Source organism: Diadema antillarum, unplaced genomic scaffold, assembly GCF_040938485.1.
Source record: "Diadema antillarum isolate AM-2024a unplaced genomic scaffold, OU_Dant_1.0 seq00000563_RagTag, whole genome shotgun sequence".
Classification (NCBI taxonomy): domain Eukaryota; kingdom Metazoa; phylum Echinodermata; class Echinoidea; order Diadematoida; family Diadematidae; genus Diadema; species Diadema antillarum.
In genome coordinates, this window is record NW_027271502.1 from 2,907,648 (window position 1) to 2,923,735 (window position 16,088).

Sequence of the window (16,088 nt, forward strand, 5' to 3'; positions counted from 1 at the left end):
CTTCATCGTCATCATCGTCATCATCACCATCATCACCATCATCATCATCATCAATATCATAAGGCTATGATAAGTATTAAAATGTCGTTATACCCTTCCATGTTAAGACCTGGGTTATTCTTTACTCATTTGCCAGCTGACCCTGTAACCCTGAGGGGACCATTATATTGTCTATCCTTGAACAACTTTGGTTCCTTACCGCCTGAGGCACAGTCATGGCACATAAATTGGCTTTGGATTGATGAAATGAATTTGAAAATTATTTCTGAATAGAAACCCCTAGAAATCAATTCTGCTGTGGTGATCATCCCCACCAAATGGATAATATGTATATAATTTCATCTCATTTCACTTCATTTCATTTCATTTATTTCATTTCCAACAAACGTACAATTACAGTATAACATTTGCATACACCTAGTCATACGAAATCAATGCAGCTCATTTCTCATAATAAGGAAAAATATGCTACGAGGAAATACAATTACAGCTGGGCCTATACTGTGACTTTACTCACTGTATGCAAACTTAGCTCTTTGAGTTTTGCATCTAGCGACAAAGAATTGTTAAAAAATCAGCAAATATTCTGTCACTGGGGCCCACATCCGGACTCCTTTGAGGCCACTGTGGCCTGTATGGAAGAACTGGGCTACCTTTTCTCTTGTTGGTGGTTCATAGTTTTAAAGGGATCGTAAAGTTTTGGTTAAGACCTAATTTCAGGTTTCCAACATTTTTTGGTGAGATAATGAGAAACCTCTTATGAAATATGAAAGAGCATGTAATTTCATGAGGAATTCAATGTTTACTTGATGAAAATTGGTTTTGAAATGGCTGAGATATCCAAAACAGAGCGATTGTAATAAAGTGTGGGACCCACCTTTCATTACGATCACTTTGTTTTACTTTGTTTTTGGATGTTGCAGTCATTCCAAACCCGATTTTCATCAAATAAACTTTGAATTCCTCTTAAAATGGTATGCTGTGTACTATTTCATTAAGTGTTTTCTTGGTGTCCCGCCACAAGCTAAAAGCCCAATTCTCATCTCCACCAATACTGTACCATCCCTTAAAGCTTGGCTGAGATCCTCCTCCACATTTCAGAGGAGGACACTCAACAAAAGCTGGAGCATCAGCAACATGCAACCAATGAACAGATAGCTCTATAAAGAAACAGACAGTGAGACAGACAGATAGATGGAAAGCAAAAAATAGTAGTTTTGAGTCTTTGGCTCCGATGAGGCAAATGAGAGTGAAAATAGACAGACCAACCTTGACTCGGCCTCCCTGTTCCGTTGCGGCTAGGGTCTACAACAGCATCCAGTCCAAAGGGACACAAGCGATTGAATGCAGCTGTAAAGAGAGATACAGACATGGTACGTAATCATCTATATAGGACGTTTTAGCGGTGGATTAAAAACACGTATTGTCATCCGCTCAATTTTTACTGTTCATTATGAGAGCAAATTGAACGAAATGCATAGGCCAATGCGCTAATTCCCCATAGGCAAACCGTTGTCACTGGCCTTCCAATAATACACTGTATTTTGTCTCATCTGTTGCGCGAGCGCTTGCTGAGTGCATGAACGCTTGCTACAAGTGCGCTCAATTTTTTACAATTCACAAGTGTGCAAACATCTTGCTAGTTGCTTCATATGCAGTTGCATAGGGCCTACTCCTTTTTCAGTGCCGAGTCAATTTCAAAAGACGAGTAGAAGTGCGGTACTTTTGTGCAGTTTATTTACATGCCGCGGTACAAACAAAAAGAGTGTCTTGCATAGCTATAGACTTGTACATGTACACCTATAGATCATTATACATATCAAATTTGAAATAAATTGCTTAAATACTGAGGAAGTAGTTTGCTCCACAAGGTTTTGGGAAAATTCTTGTTACCATGGCAATGCTTTCTCCAACAAACACGAAGAACATATCTTGCACATCTCCACCTCAACGCCATCATGTTCCCTAAGTTTCATCTAAACTGCTTCAAAACGGTAGGGGTTCCCGACATAAGATTTGCAACGGACTGCCCAACCACCTGACCAACCACATAATGATTCCTGTATATACCGCCTCATACACTTTGTGTATGCAGGGGTATAAAAAGGGAAGCCATTTTTTTTTTTAAATAGTCTTACAATACATTAACAGTACTACAACTGAAATCACCCAGAATGATGGTAAATCCCCAACATTCTCATAAGTGTACTTGATTAATTCTGCTATTTTGGTTATCAGGTGGTTCTTTACATATATGTATATATAATTGTGTAGTTTTATCTTTTAATCGTAGACTGATTGTATGATTATGTATGTTACCATAAAATGAAATATTACACTGTACAAAATTCTGCAATTCAGCCATGTTCATGGTTGCAAATGAATTTTTTAAAATAAACCATTACCATTACCATTACCATTCTCCTTGGTCAGTTCTCCAAGGTATAAATGACATGTCAAAGAAATAGACTTCACCGTACACATGGAACGGACGGAAACTTTTCATGCAGACATCACAGGCCTATTGCACAAACCTTCATCACTCTTTGGTTTTCACATCGTCATCATCAACGACTGACAAACGGGCTATTAAAGCAAGTTTTTAACACCTCAGTTATGTATATGTATCCTCCCAATGGCTCCCCTCGTTTCTGGTTGAAGTTATGGTACAATCCTACTCCATGAGACTAGAATTACACTTACATTTCCATTTCCTTTCATATGATTGATACACAGAGGATCATATATTCAGAAAACTACATCAACTACAGTTGTCAGATAATGCACTCTTTCGTCACGTTTTATTTCATTGCAACTAATCGACAAATTCCCCCTCATCTATGCAAATAAGCAGTGATTATTCATTGCTTTTATAGTAGAAAGAAACTAGAAATGTCGCTAAGGCGACTGCTATGCCTCCGCCATAATGCATGATTCTCCTAATAGGTCTATAGTACATGTGGACAATGTATAATTACATTTTCACAATATTGGCAAAATATTGAAATTACATGTTTGTCACAAATGTGTTGAATGTTCACCTTCCTTTACCTAGGTTTAATTAGATGAATAGGAGAGCATGTATTTGGGGATTCAAGGACTTTAACTTGACTTTGACCCATTCATAAGTGTATGAATACTGTAATTTCCAAGGTATGGAGAAGAAGTGTAATTTCTGTATTGAAAAGTACACTGTTACCATTTTCTTTTGGCCTTTGACCCTAAAATTCATAGGATAATCACTGTCAGGCAGAACATGCATAAATATGTAGTAAGTTTCAAGATAACTCGAGCAACTTCTGAGATATGGAGGAAAAAGTTAGTTCAGCACTTTCCCTTGATCTTTGACCTTTTGACCTTTGAGGCAAACCCCCGCCCCCCCCCCCCAAAAAAAAAAAAAAAAAGAGAAAAAGAGAAAAAGAAAATTTCCAGATAATCTAGGTTATACATGCATACACCAAGTGTAAAAAAAAAAAAAAAAAAAATTGCTGGCATTACATAAATACATGTATGAGGGAAATAGTAAAAATTTGAAGTGTTGCACTTGACCTTTGACCCCTGACCTTTGACCTATGAACCCTAGATTCTCTAGATAATAACTGCCAGTCAGTACGTGTATATATACTATGTTCCATGAAGATACCTTGAACAATTTCCAAGGTACGGAGAAAAAAGCTAAGTTTTAATATTTTAACTTGACCTTTTGACCTTTGACCTTTGACCTCATGACCCAAAACTTTCATCAGAGAATCTTAATTGGGTAATACATGTATACACTAAGTTTCAAGAAAATATCTTCAGGTATTGCATAGATATGGAGGAAATAGTGAAATTTTACGTATTTGACCTTGACCTTTTGACCTTTGACCTTGACCATGTGCACCCAAAAGTTGATAGGCACAACTTCACCCCCTAATACACATACATGCCAAGTTTCATTAGGATACCTTAAAAGGTTTTGATAGTTACCCTGTCCACAAAATTTATTACGGACGGACGGAAGGACGGATGGAAGGACGGACGGAAGGACGGACGGACGGACAACCCGAAAACATAATGCCTCCGGCACCACTTCGTGGCGGAGGCATAAAAATTATGAGAATACATACCCAGATCGGTGCATATTTACATTGATGAAAGGCAATTTGCCAATCAATTGTAATAATTACATTGTTGTTCTGCAGCAGATTTTTTTTTTACTTTTACGTTCTGAAAGTACAATGCATAAGCTGAAGATTTTGCAATGTTCCTTGATTTACACTAATTATATACATCTACCCTGCAAATATAACAAGACAAAAGATAAAATGCCTCTTCATCAAAATAATTTTAGCCTAGTTCCTGCTTGCATATATACATTGCACTCATAGCCATCTAAAAAAAAATCTTTTTTGAAGCTGAATTTGAACATACTTGTGTTGACCTCGGGGCAAATCTCGCAGGGAGTTCCCCAGCCTTTCCCCACGACAGAGCAGCAACAGTTGGACCGGGGGATGTTATCCCCGATGGGCAAGCTGCACGTCTGGATGTCCAGCCTCGGATCATCAGGCACACTGGCGTAGCACACACCCCTTCTGATATCTATACCGCAATATGGCAAGGGGGGGGGGGGGGTGGACATAATATAAGGTCTCAGTGAACTGATTTAAAGGCTCCAGAATAAAACAACATTAGCATTTCTAAACTCTGGGTTGCGCGGCTTACGATTAAAAGGTTAAAACACAAAACTTGATTTTAAAATTGGCAGATATTCTTGAGTCTCAGAAAAAAAAAATATGTGAAAGTTATAGACTAGAGTTCATTCCCTGGTGTCAGCTGACCTAGTAACTATGCATACCACTCACTGTGTTACATTATGCTTTAGCATCGTGTAATGTTGTGAGAGATCCTATGCATTCTTGACGGGTCACACCCGCCTTCTTCTTTAAAAAAAAAAATGAAATTAATAAACATGCTGTCATGAAACATTGCATATCAAATTCTCATCATCATACAGGATAACCCAAACACATGAAGACTGAAGGAATCAGGTATATGTCTGCCTAATGTGCACTTCATAGGGTATTTGAGTGCTTTTATTTAGTCTTTAATCAAGACCCTTATGATGATGGATTGACACTTTGTACACAACAGGTGGCAGTAACTCTTTTTTAAAACTATTGATTTGTTTCTTCATTATCTTGTCTTCTTGCTCCTCCTTCATACCTACCAGTGCAGGCTGTTCCATCACGGGACAGGACCCAATTTGGTGGACACTGACAGATGTACGAGCCTTTGGTGTTGATACAGGTCCCACTTACGCAATATGTGTCCGGGTCCTCACACTCGTTGACATCTGCAGTGGTGGGTGAGAAATGATAAACACACCTGTACACAGTTGGGTGAGTCTATGAATACATGGATGGATACTACCCACTGAGATTTGTGAACTACGTACAACACTGAAAGTGACAACACACAATAGAATTCCATACAATGCCTGGTGTGTGGATCATACATGGTTTCCTTGTTATCCATTGTAAGCAAAACTCAAGTGTCATCTCGCATCACTGTTCACTGATTAATTGTTCAGTGTCATATCAAGGACTTTTTAAAAAAAGTTTTCTAGTATGAAATGTTGCTTTATTGCAAAATATGTATTGCACGATGACTAGTACTTAAATTTGTACAAGCAATTAAAACTCACAAATACACAAATGCTCGATAGAAATACCTATGGAGAACGAAGGTTAATTGTTGCTCCATGACAGTGGCTGAAACAATGATGAAATAATGCCTCCCGCACCCTTCGGGTGAAGGCATAAAAAAAGAGGTCTTGATACATCTACCTAAAAAGTGTTATTATGTTGGAGAAAATCATGTCAATTTTCAGATGTGCTTGTTTTGGTGAGCAACAGCGCTCCCAGAAAATTTCAATCACGTACCTGTGCAGTTCCCGCCACCACTGTCAAGCATGTAACCCGGATTGCACTCGCAGCGGAACGTTCCCGGAACATTGATACACTGACCAAAGACACAGATGTCCGGGAAGTTGGAGCACTCATCGATGTCTGGGCGTCAGCACAAAAAGCATGATTAAAAACATTAACAAAAATATTGTGAGAATTACATAATATTGCTTGCTTCCTTCCACTCTCACTCTCATCCCGAGTCACACGTTTTAAATTTCAATATACATTATTACATTAACAATCATTTTAGTCTGTACATATTGCTACAATGCAATCTAACATTGATGCTATATTCATTTTTGTTGTTGTTTTTCAAATGAGAAGTGAAAAATAGACTTGAAACTTATATGTATCTCTTTCAAATCCAAGGTTTTGAGTTTTGACTTTCATCTGAGAAAGACTCTGAGTAGAGTCAATGCACTCTCCGCACTTCAATGACACTTTCAAAACATGTTCCATGAAAAGCAAAACGCCCACGGTAGTCTCGCCGAGTGCCTCACCTTCGCAGCTGTCCCTCAGCTCGCTGGGGTAGAAACCCATTTCACACTCGCACTCATAGCGCCCGGGCATGTTTAGACACTGGCCGTTCAGACACAGAGCCTGGTTCTGCATACACTCGTCAACATCTGAAAGACAGTTGAATTTGTTATATTAACGTCCGTTCACTGTTTCCATCCCCCCCTTTTTTTTAAGATGATAGCAAAGCACTGAGAAGGCCATACACCTAGTGCCACAAGGTGTTACAGGCCATGGCCAGCTCACTTCAATATTTTAGGTGACAAGTCATAACTGCTCAAAATGCTGCATTTTTGCTTGATGAAACTATTTCCCATGAAGTTTTATGCAACTGTGGAATCAAAGAGGCAGACCCACATCAGATGCAAGTCTGGGGTATAGGATAGCAATCATAATTCACATGTCATAAAAACCATTAACTATTTAATCATTAGTACGGAAGATGTTCATCATCGTGGTAGAAACTGAAGGAAATAAAGTTGATCTTTTGTCCCACGAAGCGAGGTAAACACGAAAGTATGAATATTTAATCATTCTCAGAAAACCACTACTTTTACATCATACTGGCAGACATGAACAACAATTTGCCTATTATAACACGAAATTAAGAATTGCCCTGTAAACATGTCTCAATGTCAGACTCATGGCTGTAATAACACTTGAACCTTGCTGAGATATTCTTGTGATGTGAACTCACTCACCGATGCATGACAGTCCATCGCCAATAAAGCCCTGGTTGCACTGACACTGGTAGGATCCAGGGATGTTCACACAGCGTGCATTCTCATGACACTCATGGTTGGCACTCTCACACTCATCAATATCTGACCCCAATAAAGAGAAAAAAATGTGATTTCTTACTAGGAAACTAAACCAAGGTATAATACGAGATAACCTGTGAAGTAAAATTAAGTGTATATTTGGGCAATAGACATTTACTAATGGACGTAAGGTAAATAACATCACGCATCAAAAGAATTCAAAACCCATTTCGGATACTAGTATTTCAGCATTGAACGGAAATACATGATACCATATAACAGAAGAGCAGAACTCCTGCCATAAAATAACTTTGGCAATCAAATCGAAAGATATTGTCATCATCCCGCAACAGATAACGATAATGTCAGATTTGCACGCTTAGGACTTCTCTGTGCAACAGCTGTTCTGTGCAACAGCTAGCCCAGCTGAGTAGGGCTGTCCTTTGGTGTGCAACTTACGATGTTGTCTTACGCAACACTTTTCCTCTATGTATCAGTATTATGATTAATTAATTAACCTTACATCAAGTAAAGCAACTACACATGATGGTACATGGTTGAGCTATCTAGTCACTACTGATTCAAATCCTACACCAAGTTGCAACTCCAAGTCATACTACAATCAAGGACATAAGTAAATATTTTGGAATGTGACAGTGAAAGACAAGACAACAGGTTTCTTTTCCTCACATATCATGACAGCATAAAGCAAGCTATATCCTCCGCTTATTCAACACAAACAATATTGGTGGCTACTTTGTACAAAGTTTAGTAAAAGGTCATCCACAGGTACTTTGATAGTGTGCACACATAGTTCTCAAACTGACACTGTGTATATCTTACCGACACAGATGTTTCCGTCGACGATGAATCCAGGATTGCAGATACAGACGAAGGAGCCCTGAGTGTTTTCACACTGGGAGTTGATGGCACACTTGTGAATTTGCAGCATACACTCGTCAATGTCTGAAATGCACACAAAACACACCGTTCTACAGACTTCATCAGATCAATGTACATGCATTTATTCATAAAGCTGGTCTCAACAGCTAGCAATTTTATCATTGGATGATTGCCATGCATAGTGTAACTAATAGATACTACATACATGCCTTCCAAGTATGGAAATACATGTATGTTGAGGAAGAAATGCACACTGAAAAGCTCCTACCAGGTTCTCATTCTCACAGAAAAAAAAGTATTCCCCTATGTACTGTAGAAGTGGATATTTTCGCACGACTTAATTTTTTTTTAAATTCTGCGGAATCAAGACATCAACTACTGGAACATATGGCACGCAAAAATATTTGTGCGCTTTTATTTTTGCACTAGCTTCTGGTTGCGCGAAAATTTCAACACCGCGAAAATTTCCACTTTTACATTAACTTGAATACAGTAGTAAACTGACCTGCCATACATATCCAAATCTTCAATAAGAATGACATGACAACGCTTCAATGTAATAGTATATGTTTCAAATTGAAAATGTTCATACCCCCTCCCCTCAAAAGCACAACAACAACAACAACAACAAAAAATCGCCTGAACGTGCAATATGTCAACATACACTAAATGCGCTGATGAGAGAAGCTACAGTGAATATAGCAGCAACAAAGACCGTGATGACACAAGGGTGATTTTTACCTGAACAGCCGTCAATGTTTGGTTTCATGGAGTAGCCTTCAAAACACTGGCAGGTGTAGGACCCCCTGGTGTTCTTGCAGGTGCCCGCTACACAGATGGAGCTGTCTGCGCTGCACTCATCAATATCTGCAAACAGGTGGTGTGGTTATCATGAAACCTCATACGGTTGGAACATATGGGCAGGTCATGAACTAATATGTACATAGTATGTTGAAAATTAATAACGAACAATCTTCCTGGAATGGAGAGCTACCACAATGACTTCTCTCCCTCTAAACTAAGCATTCCAAATGTACTCTACCCATGTCTTTGCACAATTTAGTAGTAATACTCATGAAAATTACCAGTAGTAGGTTGTTTTCCATCGATGCATGCAATATATTTATTTTTTTTAAAAGTGACTGATAAAGTAGAACTCTCCAAGGCAAAAACAGTTGTCACATGCAATGATATTACAAATAATAACTAAGCTGTGTGTACCACTTCTCTCCATTTACAATAAGCAGGTTATGGTAAGAACTCTACTGCTTTCCTGTTGATTTCTCTTTCTCAGTAGCATGACTGATGTGGAAGCCTATCCAGTAACAACCTTACAAACTAACCCACATGATATTAACCCGTTGAGGACGAGCTGATTTCGCTATAACAGGCATTTCCCATAGACTCCTGCCCGAGTATACTTGGGACTAGTCTTCAACGGGTAAACGGGAGATAGTGGTTTGTTTTTTTTTAACGCAAACAATGTGACAAAACGTCACAATCTAACACAGTTTTAGACCACCAATGTCTAGCCTATCCAGTAACAACCTTACAAACTAACCCACATGATATTAACCCGTTGAGGACGAGCTGATTTCGCTATAACAGGCATTTCCCATAGACTCCTGTCCGAGTATACTTGGGACTAGTCTTCAACGGGTAAACGGGAGATAGTGGTTTTTTTTTTTTAACGCAAACAATGTGACAAAACGTCACAATCTAACACAGTTTTAGACCACCAATGTCTAGCGCATGTTGCGATTGTCGTTCAGAGGCAAGTCAAGACATAAACTAGATATACCAACTAAGGCAGAAAGTGACTACGATTCTCACCGAGACAGCTCCTAAAGTTATCAGCCGGCCTGAAGCCTGGGAAACAGTCACAGACGTAGGTACCCTCCTGGTTGTCACACTGGCCTCCTCCACAGATATCAGGGTTCTCCGTGCACTCATTGACATCTGACAGAGAGAGGTGGACACACTAACAATTTTTTTTGTTTAAACATTACTGTTGCTACACTGGCAGTGATGGGCAAATCATGGAGAGGTCTGGCTGAATATCAGCGGTATGGTAAAGAGTGCAGCCAGAGATGAAATGTCTCACACAAACATACCGACCATTCTCAGAAATTTGTAACATCCTGATGCTATGGGCGTCTCCCTGTCTTCCCTTCACAGACAAGGAGAGGTCTTCACTTTGTAAAGAAATTGCAAATGAATGAAACTGAGAGTAATACCTATGGTAAAATTATGTGGCCTAACATGCCTCTCTATAGAATTTTAGTTTTATGTACTGGCGATAGGTTGTGCATGTTCAACAGCAAATATTCTTCATTATGGATGTCAAACTAGGATGGCATGGGGTGAAATGCAAAGAGAAATTATACAGACAAAAACAACCCAAACAAAACCTGAGAATGAATGTCATGGATATCGGTGTATTTTGAGGTTAGTCTCTTTTGAATACTCTTACTGATCAATTCCCAAAGTTCCGACGGGTTATGTCTGAAGTGGATACAATCAAAACCATGTATATAATATATTCTTTCACTGACCTATCAACTTTTCAACTGGTATCAACTTATACACTTTTATCAACATATCAACTTTTCACTGGCCAGCACACGGCATGCTATTTTGAATAGCCACTTGATCGTGCAATGCCTGATGAATGAACCCACACACCGTATCAGAAACAAGGAGGAAGTACTAGTAACACTCAACCACGACGCACGACCTCTCACTGACCTGCGCACGACCTTCCGTTGGCCATGAGTCGGAAGCCGGTGTGGCACTGGCACTCGAAGCTGCCCTGGGTGTTGACACAAGTGTGGTCGCAGCCCCCATTGGCCATCTCACACTCGTCCATGTCTGGAAAGGGGAAGAAAAAGGGAGGCAAGCACGGTGACAACATTGAAGACAAACATGTTGAGATTGGTTTGGGCATGACTACCAATGGACATTTTAACCGACCAAAAAATGTGGAAAACAAAAGTCCAGCACCACGGTACAATGATCTACTCAGTTTGAAGCAATTCTTATCTCACGTAGGATTACAAGAGAGGTTGGGTTGTCTAAGGACTGAAAATCAAGCATTTTCTGGTAAAAAAGCTCATTTGAAGAAAGAGCCCCCTTTTCCCTACCATACTGTCCCCAGATTTGTCATTTCAAACTGCAGTCATTATAAGCTATAAAAAAAAGAGGAAATTACAACAGTAACAGCTGATGTAGACAGCGTTGATTAGTTATCATGGAAAAGGCACCTCTGCATGGTGCAATTCTTTGAAACTGCTCCGTGAACAGGATTCTGAAGTCAATTTTCCCTAATTCTTATCAGTACCGGTACAGAAAATGTGCTTAATTATGGCTCCATGCCTCGGATTGGCCTTACCCAGAGAGGACAAAGAGGGCGCACTTACCCTGGCAGGCCCTGTAGTTGCTGGTGGGTCTGAAGCCAGGGTTGCACATGCAACGGTAGGTCCCGACCACGTTCTGACACTCGCCGTTTGAGCAGATACCGTGACTGATGGAACACTCATTGATATCTGCACATTTCATTTTAAACGAGAGTTAAAATGTCAGTCAAGTGCTTATCATAGATAACAACAATCTATTGCTGTAAGATAGAATTATATCAAAGGTAGGAGATTAAAAAAAACAACAACCACAGTGTGCATACACAGCTTAAATTGTAATCTGAGGCACCAGTTTTTTCTCAATTCTAATGTAAGAATTGTGATAATGCATCCCATACTGCAACAAAATGCTGGCCATGGTAAATGTAACACTTTGCTAAGACTTACCACACTTTTATCAACCACTTACATAGTAATGGAATTTAACAGCACAGAAATACTCTGTTGTCCTTGAGCTGCAAGTCTCATTCATCATTGCTGACATGACAGCAACTGTCAAATAATATTTGAGCACCCTGTTTCCTTCAGGTGATTCATGAATCATTTATTGCATGTGTGATGTAAATTTGCACCCCTCCATTGAGTAGACAATGTGATGGCTGTTAACACTATTTCACAATAAGACCCCTTTCGCATCTGAATCTTATTCCTGCTGCTGACTCACAGGGGTGATTTGCTATGGTCAACTTCGAGGCAAGGTACTCTTGCATCCATGCTCTCTGAATAATGATGTGGGTACAACACATTCTAAGCAGCTCCATAAAAGTACTTTCTTGATTTAGTGATATGAAAGGAAGGGAGTGGCAAGGGAGATGGAAAGACCATGCAATGATGCTTCAGAAAAGATTAATTTCATTCACTCATCAGTTTCAAAACAAAACAAAACAACAACAAAAAGCACCAATACTTTCATTCTTAAAGGAGAAATCCACTCCAAAATTTTATCAAATTCATAAGAAAGAGAATAATTTCCTGCAGAACGGCGCCAAAATAATAAAAACTAGAAATGTCGCTACAGCGACTGGTTATACCCCCACCAAACAACATTTCATGAGCTTTGGTCAAAAAACTGAGGAAGTAGTTAAATCCGCAAGATCTTTCCTTGATCTTCTGCCATTAATATGCCGTTACCATGGCAACGTACTTTCGGGTACTGTCGAAAAATGCGTCTTGCACATCTACAACCAAAGGCACACATCTGTACCAAGTTTCATGGAAATTGGGCAAAAACTGAGGAAGTAGTTTGCAACACAAAATTTTCCATCATTTTGGCTCATAATATGTGAGCTGTTACCATGGCAACATACTTTTTGTCACTGTCAAGAAATGTGTCATGCTGACCTATATCCTAAGACAAACATTCAATATGAATTCCATGAGAATTGGAAGAACACTGATGAAGCAGTTTTGCCATGAAGCATTTTGCCCTATATTTTACCAATAACATGCCGTTACCATGGCAACACACTTTTTGCCACTGCGGAAATATGTGTCTTGCACATTAACATATTCAGATGAACATCTGTACCTAATTTCATAAAAATTGATCAAAAACTGTGGGAGGAGTTCGCGACGCATGATTTGTACCCATTTTTGCCCATAATATGCCGTTACCATGGCAACATACTTTTGGGTACTGTCAAAAAATACGTCTTGCACATCTACAACCCAAGGCACACATCTGTGCCAAGTTTTATGGGAATCGGTTGAAAACTGAGGAAGTAGTTCGCGACGCAAGATTTGCAACGGACCGACCGCCCGACCGACCGCCCGACCGACCGCCCGACCGACCGTCCGCTGATTCCTATATACCCCCTTCAAACTTCGTTTGGCGGGGGTATAATTAGATAATACAGAAGTTATGATGTTTTGACATTTCAAAATTTTCCAGAAAACACTTCCTGACCAGTCGTTATGAATATTCAAATCAACATGTTGATGATGTAATGCTCTCACAATTTCTTATTTATTTCGTATACAGACATGAAAACAAATCTCACATTTCAGCTGTATGAATATAAAACTTGTCTTAAAACCACCCAAAATAAAAAAGAACAAATGTTAACTCTGCTATATTTTGGTATGGGAATATGCTTTTACTTGTATAAGCTAAAAAAAAAATTTTTTTTTCCTGAATTTCATATATAACATACATGAAAAATTGTGAGGACATGACATCATCAACTCACTCATTTGTGAAATGTGAAAAATAAGAAATTTCAAAATATCATATCTCCCTTATTTCTTATCCTTATCATTTTGGTACATTCTGCAGGGATTTTTTTCTCTCTCTCTTCTTTTGGAGTTTATGATCTTTAAAAAGTGGGGTGTAGCGCATTTCATGGTGAATGCCACTGGTAGATACCTCTGCATGCCCGGCCGTCTGCGGTGAGTTCTTGACCTCTAGGGCAGTCACAGCGGAAGGAACCCGGCAGATTGGTGCAGGAGCCTCCTCGGCACAGGCCCTGAACTGTGGTGCACTCGTCAATGTCTGCATGGGAGGGACATCACAATGAAAGGACGAATACCAGCAACCATGACAGGGCATGGATGGCTGTAATGCATACAATCTCTTCTATCAATCCCTTCTTCCCTCTTCAATCATTAGTCCCTAAGACTAGGCCCTACGTTTTTTTTGGCAAAGGGTGTCTGGGGAAATGTGTATTCTCACGTAGCCATTGTCTCCATCAACTTGATGTGAACTGACTCGCACTTCATTTCAAGTGGTACTGCACATCTAGGGACGTTTCTCATAGACAATTAAGTTGTATTGTCAACAAGGTTACAGATGGTGGAAATATAATGTCAGAAACAAAGTCAGCATAACATGAGAGTGAGACAGGGATTCAAATTGTTCAATTCTGTTGTGTTATATTATTCAGAGAATAATCACTACACTACATTGTACAATACTTTCAAGTGTCATTAATGAATCCCAGTAAATTTCGTGTTATATCACTGACAAGCACTGTAATTCATTTCTAATATACTTGGGTCCTCTAATTTGTGACAAGAATGACATCAAACAACATTCATTGATGTAATAGTGACAAATAAGCCACATTGTACATATTCTGAACTAATTCTGTGTGTTGGGGGGGGGGGGGGGGAATAGTAAAATTGGAAAGAATTCTCCAATCATCATTATAGAGACTGACTCCACTTACCCATACAGGTTCTCATGACTGCGTGTGCCTCGTACCCCTCGAAGCAATTGCAACGGAAGTCTCCTGGCACGTTTTCGCACGTCCCGTTGCCGCAGGCGCCGAACGTGATGCTGCACTCATCGATGTCTGTATGATGCAGAAGCAAGGATGAAGCCAGAGGCAAAGATGGGGGGAAAAAATTAATCAGTCATTTTCATTTTGATCCTGTTTCAATCTACCCGAATATAGGACTATGTTCCCTCAGATCTCAAATGTGGTTGAAGAGCGAGCCAATATAATGCATACATAGAAACTGTATCACAGAATTATGCTAACAAAATATTGAGTGAAAATGGGATTGGACCATGAAGCATGATTTACTGCTGAACTCACATCATCAACTTAAACATCCTGTGACCATGAAAACAATGGTAATCCAATCCCATACTATACTTCAAATGCACAGATTAATTATTACGTCAACAAAATAACTGAGAAGTAACCTACATTATAACTCAATTTATTACCAGGGTATGAGGATACACGATACACAAATCTTTTAAAAGATATGGAAAGTGCCACATGTGATATTTGTTGGACACTTTTGAAAAGAAAATACCACAGAACTCTATCATGTTCTACAAGTACATACAATGTAGATCACTGTGCTGTAATAAAGTATACTAGTACTATAGGATGCCGTGACTTGCCTATACATTGGTACGAGAACTCGTCCATGGCAAAGCCCATGTCGCACAGGCATTCAAAGGAGCCCTGGGTGTTGGTGCACTCTCCATTCTTGCAGATGCCTTCGTAGATCAGGCACTCATTGATGTCTGCAGAGAGAGAGGGAGAGAAAGAGAGAAGGAAGGGGGAGAGATGGATATAACATTTCATATCAAGAATGCTGACAGCAGCTGAAAAGTGTGGTCATGCCTTTCTCATCATGTATGGTTTGTATTATTTCCTTTTTTTGCATGATACAAATGACTCTACGAGAAAGAAAAATGTTGAACATGAACACAAAAATCATTGAAGTATGATTGATTTATACACAGAAGTGGTGCACAAGTTGCAGCATTAAAAAGACAGAGTGGAATTGGAATTGTTTAAGCCAATAACTGGTGGGGAAAGGTTGGAAAAATATACTTTCCAAGATTTCATCACTTTTTTTTTAACAAGATGCTCCTCTTCTTTCTTTCAGAGCAAATACGAGTTTACTAAAACTATATCAAATTGAGGGAGAAAAGATGAAAATATCGTGACAGGGAGACATTAAGATTTTCCAGAGAATTTAAACTTTAGTACAGAAAATGTTCATCATCATGGTAAAATCTGAAAGAAATATTTCTTTCAATTTAAACTTTGTTTTGAAGGCCTAACAAATCAATTTGA

The 16,088-nt window shown here is 39.2% G+C and overlaps 1 protein-coding gene across 1 annotated transcript in view; it reads right to left on the reverse strand.

Moving 5' to 3' along the window:
• LOC139735080 (fibrillin-1-like) overlaps positions 1-16,088 on the reverse strand; it is a 137,481-nt gene that overhangs the window by 36,146 nt on the left and 85,247 nt on the right. The window contains exons 24-37 of the mRNA XM_071645852.1: positions 15,404-15,529; positions 14,715-14,840; positions 13,913-14,038; positions 11,551-11,676; positions 10,880-11,002; positions 9,965-10,090; positions 8,873-8,998; positions 8,072-8,194; positions 7,169-7,291; positions 6,452-6,577; positions 5,925-6,050; positions 5,210-5,335; positions 4,414-4,581; positions 1,270-1,350 (exon numbers count right to left, since the gene is read on the reverse strand). Coding sequence (XP_071501953.1) covers positions 1,270-1,350; positions 4,414-4,581; positions 5,210-5,335; positions 5,925-6,050; positions 6,452-6,577; positions 7,169-7,291; positions 8,072-8,194; positions 8,873-8,998; positions 9,965-10,090; positions 10,880-11,002; positions 11,551-11,676; positions 13,913-14,038; positions 14,715-14,840; positions 15,404-15,529 — 1,752 coding nt within the window. The remainder of the gene's footprint in view (positions 1-1,269; positions 1,351-4,413; positions 4,582-5,209; positions 5,336-5,924; positions 6,051-6,451; positions 6,578-7,168; positions 7,292-8,071; positions 8,195-8,872; positions 8,999-9,964; positions 10,091-10,879; positions 11,003-11,550; positions 11,677-13,912; positions 14,039-14,714; positions 14,841-15,403; positions 15,530-16,088) is intronic.